Source organism: Sus scrofa, chromosome 5 (genome assembly GCF_054392235.1).
Source record: "Sus scrofa isolate SSC_HxYL_T2T_F1_AM1 chromosome 5, Sscrofa_HxYL_maternal_Yorkshire_Landrace_v2.0, whole genome shotgun sequence".
Taxonomy (NCBI): domain Eukaryota; kingdom Metazoa; phylum Chordata; class Mammalia; order Artiodactyla; family Suidae; genus Sus; species Sus scrofa.
Window position 1 is genome coordinate 78,594,393 of NC_139387.1, and position 17,359 is coordinate 78,611,751.

Below are 17,359 nucleotides of genomic sequence, written 5' to 3' on the forward strand. Positions count from 1 at the left end.
ATCAGAAGGAAAAAAAAAAGTGATGAAGAAGCAAGATGCTATTGGTATATAAGGTTTATAGGCATGATTGTTGTATAAAGGAGTGAGGGAGGTAACAATGAATTACAAGTATAGAAAAGCCAGCAGAGATTGGATAATGAAAGGCACTACAAGCCATGATGAAGGGACTGATTTTTTTTTCCTGTAGCAAATGGGGAGTTTCTGAAGCATTCTAGCAATGGCATGCCCAGATAAAACTGATCTGTGTAGTAGCTAAGTTCACTTTATTTCATGTTTATTGAAAGCCCGCTGTGTGCCAGGCTTTAACTAGGCAATTAAAAAAAGAAAACTTTCCTTTGCTTGAGGTGAAGTGAGTAAATCTCATTATGTTCAATAAGCACAATTTAAAAATATTGGCACAGAAAAGGGAAAAGAGTGATAAAACTTCAAATCATTATTGTTAGCTACCAAACTAACTCTGCCTTCTTTATTAGCACTATAATGTGCTAGATAAAAATAAAATCTTTCTCAAAATTATTAGTCATCAGGGAAAAACAAATCAAAACCACAAGTGGCCACTTCATACCGAGAGGACTATAATCAAAAGGAAAGATAATAATAAATGTTTACTAGGATATGGAAAAACAGAGAGAGTGTAGAGGAGAATAGTCTCCCAGTTCCTCAAAAGGTAACACAGTTACCTTATGACCTAGTAATTCCACTCCTGGGTATAAACCAAGAGAACTGAAAACATATGTCTACCCTGAAACTTACACACTCATGTTCATAACATTATTTGTAACAGCCAAAAAGTAGGAACAGCTCAAATATTCATCAACAGATGAACTGCTAAACAAAATGTGATATATCCACATTATTTGCAGATACATGCTATAACATGATGAACCTCAAAAACATGCTGAGTGAAAGAAGCCAGTCACAATGGACCAAATACTGATGTACGAGATACTCAGAACAGGCAAATGTACAGACATAGAAAGTAGGTAAATGGTTGCCTTGAGCTGGGAGGAGCTGGGAAGCTGGGGGATGACAACTAAGGGGTGTAAGTTTTCTTTTCAGGGTAATGAAAATGTTCAAACTTGTGGTGATGACTGCACAATTCTGCAAATACACTGAAAGCCACTGAATTGTATGTTTTAAATGGGTGAGCTGAATGGCATGTGAATTATATCTCAAAAAAGTTATTTTTAAAAACTTAATCTTTAATGATTTTTTCAAATCCTTATTTTCCCTTTCCTCATGAAGCCCAATAATACCTCTCCCAGTACAGAATGTATTATGACGCTACAGTGTTGTAAATATCAACATTCAATCTTCTACTGGCAATTGTTTTTTCTAGAAAAACTTATCTCCAAAAGTTCAGCAATAAGCAATTTATTTCTACAATAGCCGAATAATAAAAGAACAGAAGCTTGGAACCATCTGATACAAAAGGTAAATTAGCCTGTCAACGGCATCAAAATCTAAGTTTTTCTGTTGGTTTCATCTTTTGAATGTCTTAAGCTCATCATTTGTAAAAATCATCAGTTATCATATTTTAAATTATAAACTCCTAGAAGCAGAATGAGGGAAAAAGCAATTAGATTTTATGCAAAATTGGTTTTAATCTACGTCATGTAGACACTACAATCATATGCCATTTTTATTGCTGTATACTCTTTCTTTCTTAACCAGTAGTGAGAAAAGGTATCTAAATAGCTATATTTAAATGATGTTGGGAAAAGTGGAGAGCCACAAGCAAAAGAATGAATCTTGTACCATAGATAAAAATTATTCAAAATGGATTAAAGACTTGAACATAAGACCTGAAACCATAAAACTCTTAGAAGAAAACACAGACAGTAAGCTACTTGACAGAGGTCTTGCAGATAAATTTTGAATTTGAGTACAAAAGCAAAAATAACAAAACCAAAAATAAGTGGGACTACATTATCCTAAACAGCTTCTGCACAACAAAGGAAACCATCAATAGAATGAAATGGCAATCTACTAAATGGGAAAAAAAAAATTGCAAATCGTGTATCTAACAAGAGATTAACTTCCAAAATAAATAAAAGATTCATACACATTCAACAGCAAAAAACCAAACAATCTAATTTAAAAATGGACAGAGGATCTGAACAGACATTTTTTCCAAAGAACACATACAGATGGCCAACAGGTCCATGAAAAGATGCTCAACATCACTAACAATCAAGAAAATGCAAATTGAGACCACCTCACACCTGCTGAAGTGGATATTATCAAAAACGACAAGATATCAGAGCTGTTAGTATTGATGTGTAGAAGAGGGAACACTTGTGCCTTAGTGGGAATGTAAACTGATACAGCCACTGTGACAACAGTATGGAGGTTCCTAAAAAGATTAAAAATAGAACTACCGTAAGATTCAGCAATTCCACTTCTAAGTATTTATCTGAAGAAAATGAAAATACTAACTCAAAAAAGATCTCCATGTTCACTGAAGCATTATTTAAAATAGTCAAGATTAGGAAACAAGCTTGTACAAGTGTTGATGGGTGAATTAATAAAGAGAATGTGGAGTATCACACAATGGAATATTACTTAGTTATGAAAAAGAATGAAATCTTGCCATTTGCAACAACATGGATGGACCTCAAGGGCATTATGCTAAGTGAAATAAGTCAGACATAAAGACAAATACCATATGGGCTTTTTTATATGAGAATCAAAACAAACAAACAAAAAAAACCCCAAACCAAACCAAAAAGGAAACAAAAAACTAAACTCATCTATACTGAGAACAGACTGAGGGTTTCCAAAGGTGGTGGGTGGGGGCAGGGGAAATGGGTAAATTTTGTTTTTTAGTTTAAATATATTGCTTAGCTTTTAAAAACAAATACTTAAATAAAAATAGTTATATTTAAAATGTACTTTGGTTCCAATTAAAAACAAATTTTAATGAAAGTAGATATATATTAGTTATGTTAATAAAATTTTTAACAATTTTTAACAAAATGTAAATAGATGATTTAGATCTTCTTAAAACTTATGTGGGGCTGAAAGACTAACTTCCATTGAGCTTCCAAGAAAAACTCAAAATATCAGGTTATGCTGATAACAAGCTATCATCTCCCTCTTTCTGTTCTTCTACAGAGTAGAAAAGAAAGATGAAGTTTCTTGCTTCTTCAATTTTTCAGGAATTTCTCATTTTGGCAGAGATTCATTCCTTCCGAGGTAGAAGGTCATTTAGCAACATCTGCAAACAGAGCTGCTGCTTTAAAGAAATCTGTCCTCTCTTTAATGGTCCTGAACAAACACAAACGTGGGCCTTAACCGGCTTCAGTGAGTTTCAAATGACTTTTAACAAAACTTTATCAGTGCAAGTCTTTAATGGCTCATCTTAAGCCATGCAATTTATTGTGCTCCTTATATATAAAAAAAACTCCCTACATACACATAGAAGCAGACCCTGTTTCTTCAGCTGTTTAGAATTAACTTCAATAAGCACCAGGTAAAGAAGCACTAGAGTCTGTCTTGTTGAATATTTGGTCTCCAGAGTCTATAGAGAGTACAAGAAAATTTTATTAAAATGTAAAGCGCTGGAAGGATTACAGGAATCTGATGTTTCAAATACCAGGAAGTATATCAAAATCCAGAGCCCATACTATCTTTCAGCTTTAACATAAGATTAGTTTGTTTTACGATATTCAGTTTGAAAACACTTAAAGCAGGTTTAAAAGCATTTTTCTTATCTCTTTTGATTCAAAGTAAGCCAAATGGATATGCGTATATGTATGGCTAAATAACTTCATTGTTTGGACAAAGAAATGATCAAAACCTTGTAAATCAACTATAATTCAATAAAACTTAAAAAAGTAAGCCAAATAATGATCAAGAAATAATTTCTATTTTAAGATTTACATATATCATAAAACATCCTTTTACATAGCTAAATCTGTACCTTTAAAAACTGAGTTTTCTTTCATTCAGATCAGAATGCAGCTCTCTAAATCCCAAAATGACATTCATTTTATCCCCAGTTCATAAACACTTACCACTGATACAATTCAAAAACTCCATCCACATTGACTACTGCATTCCTTTTTTTGATCAATATTGCAAAATATTACACACAGTGTAAGAAATGCTAAAAAAATCCTGTAAATATCAATTCTTAATGGTAGATTCCCTATCATTAAAATAAATATCAGCTTCTTGTCCACTTTCAATTTTGCTGAATACCATCATTTATAAATTGGCTACAATGACTCAAAATATCCAGTTATATTTTTCGTATCATTTCTCAATTTTCTTCCGTGCCCTAAAGTCATAACTTATTTGAAAATTAAATGTAAGAACTATTTACAGACCTCCATCCATCCTTTTGGAGATAACTGAAGGCTCCATCAACAACACTTGCAAAGAACTGCCCTCCCGTGATGAAGAGGGTGTTAATGGTGACTAACCGACCTCTTAAATTGGGGGGTGAGACCTCAGCGATATACACGGGCACCGTCATAGAAGCAATACCTGGAAAGCAACAACAGAAAGTAAACGTTAGATATTTACTCAAGATTTCTGCTATAGATATTTAGATGAAGACACACACACACACACACGGGCTTGGTTTTCTACTTTAAACAAACGTTTACCACATATTTAAAGATTTTGTTTATAACTAGTGACTACTGAAGATTAAGACATGAGATACCAATCTCTAAGTATCATTTTTCATATTTTCACCTGAACATCTACAAATGAAAGTCCCTCTAGAGATCCCAGATAACTTTAGAATGCATGTAAGAATACTTTATAACTTTTTGAAGACTAAAAATAGGAAAGTGCTCTCTAGATAGAAGATAATTATTGAAATATTGTTAGTCCACATGGAAATGTAATCAATGATGAGAATAAAAAAATCATCCCCAAATACAATATTAACTATTCAAAGTCATCATTTCCAGCAGACACGCCAAAATTCTTAATTTACTAATAGAAATGCACATAATTACCTTATTCAATTGGCTAGATATACATTTCAGAAACAGCTTACAATGGACAGTACTTTGGGAATTTAGTCTTCAAAAACAGATGATATTAACTATAAAATAGATGGTTTTGTGGATAAGGTATATTTGGTTATATCTATTTTAAACTTTTTTCTATAGAAAATTAATACAGAATAATCTATGGCAGCAATTCTCTCCTAAGACTTTTTTTAAAATTATAGTTGATTTACAATGCTATGCCAATTTCTGCTATACAGCAAAGTGACATAGTCATACATACATAAACATTATTATTATTTATTTATTTATTTTTTGTCTTTTTGCCATTTCTTGGGCCGCTCCCGCAGCATATGGAGGTTCCCAGACTAGGGGTCTAATTGGAGCCGTAGCCACCAGCCTACACCAGAGCCACAGCAATGTGGGATCCGAGCCGCATCTGCAAGCTACACCACAGCTCACGGCAACGCTGGATCCCCAACCCACTGAGCAAGGGCAGGGACCAAACCCGCAACCTCATGGTTCCTAGTTGGATTCGTTAACCACTGCACCATGACGGGAACTCCTATTTTACATATATATCATTTTCCATCCTGGTCTATCCCTGGGTTGGATATAGTTCCCTATGCTATATAGTAGGACCTTGTTATTTATAATTCTAGATGTAATAGTTTGTGTCTATTAACCCAAAACTCCCAGTCCATTCCACTCCCTCCCCCCAACTCTTAACAACCACAAGTCTGTTCTCCATGTCTGAGTTCATTTCTGCTTTGTAGAAAGGTTCATTTGTGTATGGCAGCAATTCTCAAACTTCACTGATCACTAGAATCTCTTGTGTGGCTTTAAAAAAACCCATAAACATAAGGGAACTCACCCTCCCCAACCTATTAAGTAGAAAACCAAAGAGGTGCAAGATGAGCCTGTCTTTTAAAAATCCTCCAAGTGATCCTGAAGTTCACCACATATTTTTAAAACTACAGTTCTGGAGTTCCCGTCGTGGCGCAGTGGTTAACGAATCCGACTAGGAACCATGAGGTTGCGGGTTCGGTCCCTGCCCTTGCTCAGTGGGTTAACGATCCGGTGTTGCCATGAGCTGTGGTGTAGGTTGCAGACGCAGCACGGATCCTGCGTTGCTGTGGCTCTGGCATAGGTTGGTGGCTACAGCTCCAATTAGACCTCTAGCCCGGGAACCTCCATATGCTGCAGGAGCAGCCCAGGAAATAGCAAAAAGACAAAAAAAAAAAAAAAACTACAGTTCTATGATACGCAACTTTGAGCCAATCCTAAATTATTTCTTAAAGGAAAATGAATAATTTTCTTATTATTTCCAGCTCATTCCTCAGTGGTGCTTCCAATGTCCAGGTATGTCTAATTATTTACTCTAAATCTAATATGTAATAACTGCTAACCAAAAGCATAGTGAAAAAAAATTAAGCAGGATCGTCTAAAACAATTTAATCTCTTTGTATCTGTAGATACTATAAACTGATCCCCAGATTAAGCCAGAACATCAATGGGTTGCATAACAGATCCATGTAGAATTGTTTTTAATGAAGTGATCTTTATGATGCCCCAAAAAACAGCCTGTATTGAAGACGGCAGCACTAAGAAACTGTTGCTGTGTTCTCTGGCAAGGGCTGAAAAGATGTTATTTACCACCTTCCAACAACGGGAGACATTTCTCTCTAGACTCAGAAGCTGCAATAGTCATACTTTTCAAGAACTGATGTGTGTTAGTTTATGGGCACTGTAAGTCACAGAGTCATCTTTTATTTCCCATTTTATGTGGGGAGTCACAGAGATTCACCTCTATCAAGTGTTTTGGACTCTCTGGTATTTATTCTATGAAGTAAATTCCCTCTTGATGTCACAATCATCTCCAGTATCATCTACTTTAAATATTCTTTGCTATGTTTTTATTTCCTTTGTTCTATCTTTGAACAAAGCAAATGAACAGATCAACAAGATTTATATAAATAACACATATATCTACTTCTAGAACACTGACTGGATTGTTGTATAACTACTGGCAAGTACTTACTGAGTTAGCATACAAGTCAGATCATTAAGTTCTCAGAACTACATACTCTGCTTCATTTACCACTGTAGTGCTTGTCAATATACAGTGATGATGAGAGGATTCAAATGATTTTAGGAGTTTCATAAAATGTATGAATAGTCTTAGCAATTATGTCATCACCTAAACAACTGAAAGTTTCCATCTGACTGCTAATCAATTTCATAGCTTAGTGTACCCTAAATTAGCCTTCAGCTATCTTGGAAAGAGGAAACATTTCCTGCACATGTTGACCTGTTGGTTGCATATTCTTTTTAGTTCATTTACAATTAGAACATCTCAATAAACTTTCAAAGTCAGACAAGCAATTGTTTAGATTTCTTTCTCTGCTTTAATCTGGCTGTTATTCAGTTGTTCTCTCCAGCCAAAGATATTTATTCAGACACCTAGCTGGGGATTTCGGCATGGGAAATCAGGACTGGTTTTTTCAGACAGCACATGCTTTTCACAAAGCCCTTAGATTTTATTTGCTAGCAACGGTAGAGATGTCCGAGGCATTTATAAATGTTGATTATTAAAAATAAACACCGGAACATTGAAAAGTAACAGGTAATGGCAAAGGAAACAGACTAAACTATAAAAAGACAGACTCATTGGATTTAGAGTTGCAAAGAACGCCGAAAGATCTAACAAGTACTCGTGTTGACTTAAGCTGTTAAAATTGCCTACATCCTATTAGATATTTCACATGGAGTGATTACTTTTTTTTAATCCTCAGAACATCCGTAGAAAGGACATATAATTATCTCCATTTTGCAGTGAAGGACCTTAACCTAGGTCACTTGGGTAAGAACAAGAATTTGAACCAGAGAGTGAGATTCTAGAAGTCAATTTTGAAAGCACTAGACTATAGGGAAGGGGTAGGCTCTGGAGACAGGGGATTTAAATTCCAGCCTTGCCACTATGAACTGGTTAAGTCTGTACCAGTTACTTAACCTTTCTGGTTCTCCAGTTCATTTACAAATTGGAAAAATAAAACAGACGTCGACAGGATTGAATGAATTAGAGCAAAGGAAATTAAAAGGATGCCTGGCATACAGAAAGTAATCAATAATGTCAGCAATTATTTCCATTATTGTAATACCTCTACTTACGAGTACAGGGCTTTTTTGATTCAGTGTGACTTCTGTTAGCTGCTGGGATTATCAATATATTCACATATGTAAACAAAATAGTGTCCCTGCCATCAAGGAAGCCACACATGGCCCTACTCATAAAAAAAACCTGCAATCAAATAAATAATTTCAAAATACCATAGTAAGGGTCAGAGTGCAGCCACACATTGGGCTCTCTCTTGTGGTGTGGACCATGACTAGGTAGTAGCTGGGAAAGACTGGGAAGTCAGTTCTGCAGAAAAGAACATGAGCTTTAAAAAGTATGAAATGACATGAGGTTTTCCCAGGGGGGGTATGACGCAGACTACGTATGGAGATGAGACGCAGACAAAGCCCAAATCATGGAAGAAGGATCCTTTCATCAGTGAGCATTCACCAAATACTCAATCTGAGCTGAGCACTGTGCTAACGTGGGGGGCGAAGTGCAACAGGAGAGAGGCATGCCCTCTGGCCCCATGGAGGTTAGGATCTTATGGGGCAAAACATGTTTGAACAAGTAATCAGATTTCAAGTGTGATGGAGCTCATCAAGGGGAAGTGGGGGGAACAAGGGCCTACAGCAAAGGGACTGGGACCAGACTTAGGAGTCAGAGAAACACTGGGTGAGGAGGTGGAGGGGGCAGAGGGTGATGGCTTCGACAAAGGCCTTGAGGCAGGAAGAAATGCATCCTGTTGAGGAGGAGACTATTTTTAAAGACATAAGCAGAGACCAACCAGAGTACATAGGATCTCAGAGGCCATGCTAAGGGCCTGGTTCTCAGAAGCCTTTGAACAGTGTGAAGGAGGCAAGGGCATGATCAAATTCACATTTTAAAGAATCGTTCTGGTCAGAGTATGGAAAATTGATTTCAGAGGAACAACAAGAGCAGTGGCAGCAGTAGAGATGGAGTAAATCTAGTTTGTAAGAAATTCAAATGAAAAAATAGCGGAGGGAGTTCTGAGTGAGAATCTCAGGGTCAGTAAAGGAAAAATGGGAACCTGTAACACAGGAACTAAAGGAGGTTTGACTTGTGTGGGGGGAAGGTGGGGTGGATAAAAGAGATGTCCTGAAATATTGCTGAATTATAGCCTCCCTGCTCTTATATTCTTGGAGACCCAAGTAAGGAGTAGTATTACTATTTAATTACTTTTAATTGCTAGATTCTATTTCTTTACATGCAACTCCAAACTGAGACTAGGCCCAGTGGAGTTTGGGAGTTATACAAATATCTGGAGCTGAAAAGATGGTTCTGTGTGGACTGTACGCATAACTGAGACCACGGGAATGGATGAGATTTCCAGAAATGGAACATGAGAAGAATGTCTCAAACTGAGTCCTAAAAATTTCCAGTATTTAAGGAGGAAGAGAGAGGACTGACCAGCAAGCATCTACCTCTGCCTGAGTACTACATTACTGTCTACAATCTTTTTGTGTTACTGTTTTGTATTCTCTGTAAGGTCATCCTGTCAACAGGAAGGTGGTCAGGTATCATTCGTTATCCGCTTAGGAAAGGTAAAGAAACCCAGCCTGAGATAGATAAGAAGAGGTTTTCAGAAAGTCATATAGCAAGCTAATGTCAAAGCGGATCTCATCAACTCAGGTCCCCTAATCTTTGTAACATGTCACTGGAGGACGGAGTGCCATGCCTCCGTTTAGACTGTGACCCTTTGGAAATTCCTCGGCAACATTTTCTTTTTGGCCCTGCTACCTGAGTGAGTGCACATGAGCTTTGAAGGGCAGGAGGGTCTTACCTCTTCCTTGCTGCTACTGCCTGCTATGTGACTTACTGCCACCAGGTGTCATGTTAAAGACCTCAGGTCAATTACTAAGAAAAATGAGAAGTGAATGTGATTGTTGAATTTTGAGCTAGACAAGTCTAAGGTCTGTTTTCATAAAACTGCTTTATGAAAATGGAGAACTACAAAAGAATGCCGATGATTAAAGTTCACTACAATCACGTCTGTCCAATGTGCATATGTTAAGCACAGACCTTGTTTACTCACTTTGCTGTCAAACAGCAACCTATGTAGACACAAACTTGTGGATTTCTCAACATGATGCCCACTCGGGAAAAACCTTGGACATTAAGGCCATGTCACCCCAAAACTGCCTTTCCACTTTGGGGAAACAACAAAGCTTCAACTATACTAGTGAAGGACAGTATGAAATCCCCCAAACTAAGAACGAAGTGCTTCAAAACTGGATGTAATTAATGATAGTGAAAATTTAGCTCTATAAAGAGCTTTTGATTTCTGCCCTCATCTAATCGCTAATCAAATAAAATAAATATCTCATCAAGAAAGAACAAATTTGTAATTATCTACACTAAAGTCATGAATTGAAATTAACATTAAGAACATAGTAGAACAAGTTCTTGTTAACAGCTTATTAGAGTAAACACAACTGCAAAAATACGGTTTGGTGCTGTTCTGGAATATTTTTTAAAAGTTTGATTTCTCACCAGATAAAAAGGTCCACATCAATGAAAACTCATTATCATGTTTAGCTTGAGGAGTATGACCAGAAAACTGCAGCTCAGGCACTGCAGTGCAACCCAATTCACACACTCTCATACTGCCAAGCTGATTCACCATAAATGGCACAAAACGCTCTCGAGCTCAAAAGTTGGCTTTCAAAAACTGCTGGAAGCCCTTTTAAAGCCTGAGTCAGAAGTATAAATAATTTCATAACCAAATAGCATTAGAAAATCCTGTTGGGATGGGTAAATACCCGTGAATCACAGCAGCCTCTCAGCATGATAAGCTAGGCAGCAACTAATTAGCTTCTTAGAAGCATATGAAGCTACCTTTTAATAATAATGCTTCTTGAATAAGAAGGATTATGTTGTCCTAATTTCATTTTGTAAATTATTGCTATGTGATCTCTAAAGAAAAAAAAATCAGTAAAAAGAAAAAGAATGCATCTAAACAAATAGGATCCCTCACTAAAGCTGTTTCAGTTGGACTGTCCTGCCCAGGACCGGTATGTCTGCATTCTTCTAAACAGTCAAGTATCTACATTTACCAGGTTATTAACACCTTAGAATTCACTTTTTGTTTCTGCTTTTGTTTTTGTTTCTTTCTCAAACAATAAGGCTTAAGACACTCATAAAACTGCAGGACAACTCAAAAGAGGATTAAGCCCCAAAGTGATGAAAATATATCCAACACAAAGTGCCTATAACAGAGGAGCCAGGTTATGAGAAAAATTCTATCTAGGGGAGTAAGTAGCAGAGTTTATGTGCTACAGTGTTAAAAAGCTTCTAACTGGAGCACTATAAACATATCATCATTTCAACTTAGTGCAGTCTCTCACAGCCTAAATGGCTTCTTCCTTTATATTAATAACGAGATTATTCTATTGATCTGCCTATGTCCTTTTTTTACATCTCAGTAGAGACTGTATTACATTGTTTCTCAAAGCAGGACTACAAGTCCTTTAATGGAATCTCATTCATATCTCATGTATCTTCTGAACAATAATTTGTCTAAGTGTCAAGCACAGATCTGGACTTAACAGCTGTTGCTTAGAACTATGGGATGCCTACACAAAACAATATCCTTTTAAATTGGCATTAATAGAGTGCTTTTATACCAAATACATTGTTCATTAGGGAAAAGCTGGAGACTACCATGAAGTAAAAATCACCCCTAATCACAGTACCTACAGATAACCACTATTAAAATTTGGTTATAACTTGGAATTTTTTTTCCCCATAAGTCTTTATGGGTAGCTTTAACTCATTATACTGCAAATATTTTCAATCTAACTATTCTTTTCCATTAAGGGGCCTCAAACTTCTCACAAAAGCTAGGAAGTTACCATAAATACAGAAGCTGATTGAGCATAAGATAAAAGGTATAAAGCTGTTTACATAACTAAGGTACAATACACTTTGTAGGGAAAAAAAACAAAAACAGCGAAACAAAACATACTCCTATGTAGCCAAATACAACAATCTTGACACTGGTTTAACACCCTTATAGCACAAAATCATTTTAAGCGTCAACATTCAGATAAGGAGAAGAAAGAAATCCTCTTGGAACACACAGATGTAACAAAGAGGAGAAGGAAAAAATTTCTTTAGGGAGAGAGAGGTCAAATACAGAAATTATTAGATATGTAAGACATTTCTCACAATTAAGTTTTGAGGAGTTCCATTGTGGCTCAGTGGTTAATGAATCCAATGAGGAACCATGAGGTTGCGGGTTCGATCCCCGGCCTCACTCAGTGGGCTAAGGATCTGGTGTTGCTGTGAGCTGTGGTGTAGGTCGCAGACGTGGCTCGGATCCCTGCGTTGCTGTGGCGTAGGCCGGTGGCTGCAGCTCCAATTAGACCCCTAGCCTGGGAACCTCCACATGCCATGGGAGCAGCCCAAGAAAAATGGCAAAAAGACAAAAAATAAATAAATAAATAAGTTTTGAGGTTTTAAGAGAAAGATGTATGAAATGCTACAAAAGCAGAAGCAGTATGCTTTTACACACACAAATGGAATGCACAAAGGTTACTAAGAAGTTGATATATTTTCTTCAAGGTAGTGAATTTAGCAGACAACAACAAAAGCAATGCTTTGTCATATTTAGCTCTGTGTGACATTCAGAGCTAACTGTTCTAAGGACAACAAGAATGTGGACCTAAACTGAAGCTAAAAGGCTGTGAACCACCTAAATACAGATTGTAATTGAATAAGTATGGATAAAGTTCATAAGAAATGTACACATAATAAGATAAGCCCAGGGCTAGAATTTAGCTATAAAAATACTTACCCAATAGATATTAAGGGTTGAAGAGTAAAACAGAATCAACTACTAAAGAAGACATTAAAGTAGTAAAATAATAAATGAAAACACCCCACTAAAAATGTTTAAGCTGCTCTCTATAGGGTCGAGCCTTACCTAAAAAACAGGAACAGAGAGCCAGGAGGAAGGAATTGGCTTACATAAAAAATAATAACAATGAAATTAAAAAGGGAAATAAGTAGGGTAAGAAATGACTGCAAGAGTACTAAAATTTTAATAGAATATGTAAACAATTACAAAAGTAAACACCATGTTGGAAGCAGTAAATTACAGAGATGAAGATATCTGAAGTTTGAATTAGTATGGAACATCAATTTGAGATATTCTCCAAGACTGAACAGGAGAAATTCCAGTTTAAGATAGTGACCTAAGAATATCTGGAACTCATCTCTTCCCACAGACACGCCAAATCTATACCTGTATACAAAAAGCAATTTCCTCTGGGAAAAAACAAAAAACAAAAACCGTCAGAGCAACCATTTCACATCAGGCGAACGAACAAAAATTAGGCACAAAATTGCAAGACAAACAAAACTGGGCACCCTAACTTTTAAGACATGCACCTGAGAGATGAGCGCCCAAAACATCTAGCTTGGAAGACTAATAGGCCTCATACCCACAGACCCCTGGGGCTGGGGTGAACTGAGGAATGGCTCTTCAAGGGCCAATGCATAGACTCACCCACCAGGGCCCAGCAGAGAATCAGTCCTTTGAAAAGTGACCAGAATTTATACAAAAAAGAGACTCATTTTCTACTCTTAAAGTGTTGCTGCAAGGGTCGGGGGTCACCTGGGATACTCTCTGGGGATGCAGACTGGAGGACACGATCTTCCTGCCCTCTGTCTCTGCCTTGCTAAGGTTGGCAGGCATCATCTCCCACTCACCCTTACTCTTTATGTTCCCACCTTAATGCTCCAGCCAGTGGGTGCCGTTTTGCACGTTCTCACCTGCCTTGCTAAAGCCAGTCATCTTTTTCTTTTTCTTTCCACTTTTGATCTTTTTTCTTTTTCTTTTCTTTCTTCTATTTTCCTTTTTTCCTTTTCTCAGCAGGTGCCATCTTTGTACTCCCCCTCTGCCATGCTCCAGAGCTCCAGTATCTCCCAGAGGAAGATATCCAGACATAAAAACATTGGAGCCTGTTTTTAACCCACAATCACTTTTTTGCAGCTGCCACCCAGGGAATGCCCCTGATTTCCTGAAGCTCCCGGCTCTTGAGGCTAAGGGGGCTTGTGTCCCTGGGTCCCAAGGAATTGTAACAATTGGAGAGACAGTTCTTGGCAGACTGCCACTCTCAGAGCCCTGCACTGACAGCAGGCTGAAACACATCCCAGCGTTTCTCAGAAATAAGCCTATTTGCCTGTCCAGGAGCTCTGGCCTGAGGGGCTGCCTTCCGGTCTGACACATGTATAGGGCCCAGAGAAGGACTGTCAGTGAACAAAGGCTGGTGAATGCAATTTTTGTGCTCTCCCTCTGCCTCATTCCAGCTCACCAGTGTCTTACAGAAAGGAGCTTATGTCCTTGTTTGATGCCCTTAGTTCTGTGGCTACTGCCAGGAGATGAATGCCTCCATGACACCTGGCTCTGCTGGCCAGTGGAGTTGGGCTCTTGGGTCCCACAGGACTGCAACCTTCAGAAAGACTCCTTTAACAGCTATCACCCCTGGGCACAGGAAGAGGCAACAGGCTCAGGAGCTCAATTTTTGTGTCAAAGAGGCCCATTAGTGTGCCATCATAGCAGCAGCCTGAGGGCAGGCTTCTAATTAAACATAACATCTAAGGTTTGACTATAAACCTTTCCTGAGACCTTGGAGGGAGATTACTAACTTCACGTTCTCCCTCCGCAGGACTCCAGAGCACCAGAATCTCTCCAAGGAGAGCCCTTATACCTGTTGGGTTCCCTCAGTTGTATGGCTGGTGCACTGGTTTGTATGGCTGCTACCTACCAGATACTCCATGATCACCCAGCTCTGGTGGGGAGGGAGTCTGAGCTGCTGGGTGCCGTGGGGCTTTAACAATAAAAATAACGGTGCTTGGCATGCTGCCACCCGCAGCGGACAACAGAGACAGCAGACTGAAACATACCCCTAGTCTTTCTATGAAAGAAGCCTAATTGTTGGAGTTTCTGCCACTGCCCAACAGGATCAGAGGTGTCTTGGGGGCTCTGTGACACAGGTTCAGTCCCTGGCCCAGTACTGTGGGTTAAGGATGCAGCAATGCTGCAACCGTGGCTAGGATCTGATCCCTGGCCCAGGACCTCTATATGCTGTCGGGCAGCAAACACAAAGAAGAAGAAGAAACCCACTTGCTAGTCATGGAGGATGCGCCTTGGGGCAAGCTTCAGCTTTGGCACACAACTAGAGGCTAAGGAGGTGTTCTCAGGGATGGTAGAATGGAGAACAACAACATTTTTGCACTCTATTTCTGCCTTACTAGGTGTTTTGTTATCTCCTAGAAAGGAGCCAGTACACTTGACTGAAGCCCTGTTTTTTACAACTGCTGCCCCAGGACATCTCCAGATCACCTGCCTCAGAGAGCTCACAGCAGTTAAACTTGCAGTCCCACATGGCGATATACCTACACTCTTTAAAAGCAGTTGCCTCAGGGTCTGCCTTCCAATCAGCCTGAATCTAGGTGCTGACTGAGAGCCTCACCTTTGGGACACTGACTGGTCTTGGCGCCCTCAACTACAAGGAGCCATGAAAAATAAAATAGGCTGCTTGGACAATCAAAAAGGTTTAGGAAACAACCAAGATCTAGAACAGGGTTGAATGATTGGTAAGGTTCATTTCCTTTACAAGGCCAATAGTGAAGTGATAAAAATGGTTTATTCATTTAATACCTAGAAACCAACACAGAGAGGAAAGCAAAGGAAGGCAGGGTAGGGGAGGGAAGGAAGGAAGGAAGGAAGGAAGGAAAGAAAGAGAAGAAATAATTTGAGAAATATGTTTCAAATGAAAGGAAAAATGATAAAAGCTCAGGAAAACAACACTTAATGAAATAGAGATAAGTAAGTGACCAAATAAAGAGTTAAAAAGTGAACACAGCAAGAACTTCAACAAAGACAGTAAACATAAGAAAGTAACAAACGGAAGTCACAGAGATGGGGTATACAACAGCTGAACTGAAAAATATACTAGAGGGGTTTAACAGCATGGGTGAAGTTAGAAGAATAGACCAGTGAGTTGGAAGATAAAGCAATGGAATTCACCTAGACAGATCAGCAAAATGAAAAAAAGAATTTTTAAAAATGAAGATAAGGGACTTAATGACACAACATCAAGTGAACTAACATTCACATTATAGGAATAGAAGGGGAAGAAAGAAAGGTGCAAAAAAATTATTTAAACCAACTATGCCTGAATACTTCCTAACTTTGGGGAAAAAAACAAATAACCAGATCCAGAAAGCTTGGACTACCAAATAAGATGAACCCAAAGAAAAGCACACCAATGCATATTACGATTGAGATGTTAAAAGTTAAAGACAAGGAAAGAATCTTAAAAGCAGTGAGAGAAAACCTGCTAGTTACATATAAGAGAATCTCCATAAGAATATTGTATTTTGCAAGAGAAATTTTGTAGGCCAGAAGGAAGTGGCATAATATATTTAAAGTGACTTAAAAAAAAAAAAAAAAGAGTTTCAACCAAGAATTCTCAACCTGGCAAAGTTATTATTCAGAAATGAATGAGAAAAAGTTTTCTAGCAAGCAAAAGCCTTAAAAAAGTTCATCACGGGAGTTCCTGTCGTAACACAGTGGAAATGAACCCGACTAGGAACCATGAGGTTGCAGGTTCGATCCCTGGCCTCACTCGGTGGGTTAAGGATCTGCTGTTGCTTTGGCTGTGGTGTAGGCCTACAGCTACAGCTCCAATTAGACCCCTAGCCTGTGAACCTCCATATGCTGCAACTGCAGCTCTAAAAAGCAAAAAAAAAAAACAACTCATCACCACTAAACTAACAAGAAATGTTAAAAAGATTTTAAAGTTGAAAAGATGGTACTAATAATTAGTAACTAGAAAACATATGAAAGTAAGAGTCTCACTAGTAAAGGTAAATATATAGTAAAGGTAGCATATGCATCACCTATAAAACTAATATAAAGGTTAAAAGAAAACAGTAATAAAAACAACTGCAAATACAATAATTAGTTAAGGGATATACAAAATAAAGAGGTGTAAAATGTGACATCAAAAATAAAATGAAGAGCTTTAGAATGCATTAAAATTTAAGTTGTTATCCCCTTAAAATACAGGGTTCTAAACATAAATCGTTACATGTAAGGCTCATAGTAACCACCAAGCAAAAACCTGTAGTGGATACACAAAAGAATCAAAGCATACTCCTAAAGAAAGTCATCAAACCACAAAGAAAGAGAACAAGCAAAGAAGAAAAAAAACAGAGGAAGTACAAAATAGCCAAA

The 17,359-nt window shown here is 37.9% G+C and overlaps 1 protein-coding gene across 2 annotated transcripts in view; it reads right to left on the bottom strand.

The window, feature by feature from the left end:
* SLC2A13 (solute carrier family 2 member 13) overlaps positions 1 to 17,359 on the bottom strand; it is a 381,257-nt gene that overhangs the window by 307,501 nt on the left and 56,397 nt on the right. For both annotated transcript variants that reach the window (XM_021092534.2, XM_084957209.1), the window contains exon 2: positions 4,335 to 4,494. In XM_021092534.2, coding sequence (XP_020948193.1) covers positions 4,335 to 4,494 — 160 coding nt within the window. The remainder of the gene's footprint in view (positions 1 to 4,334; positions 4,495 to 17,359) is intronic.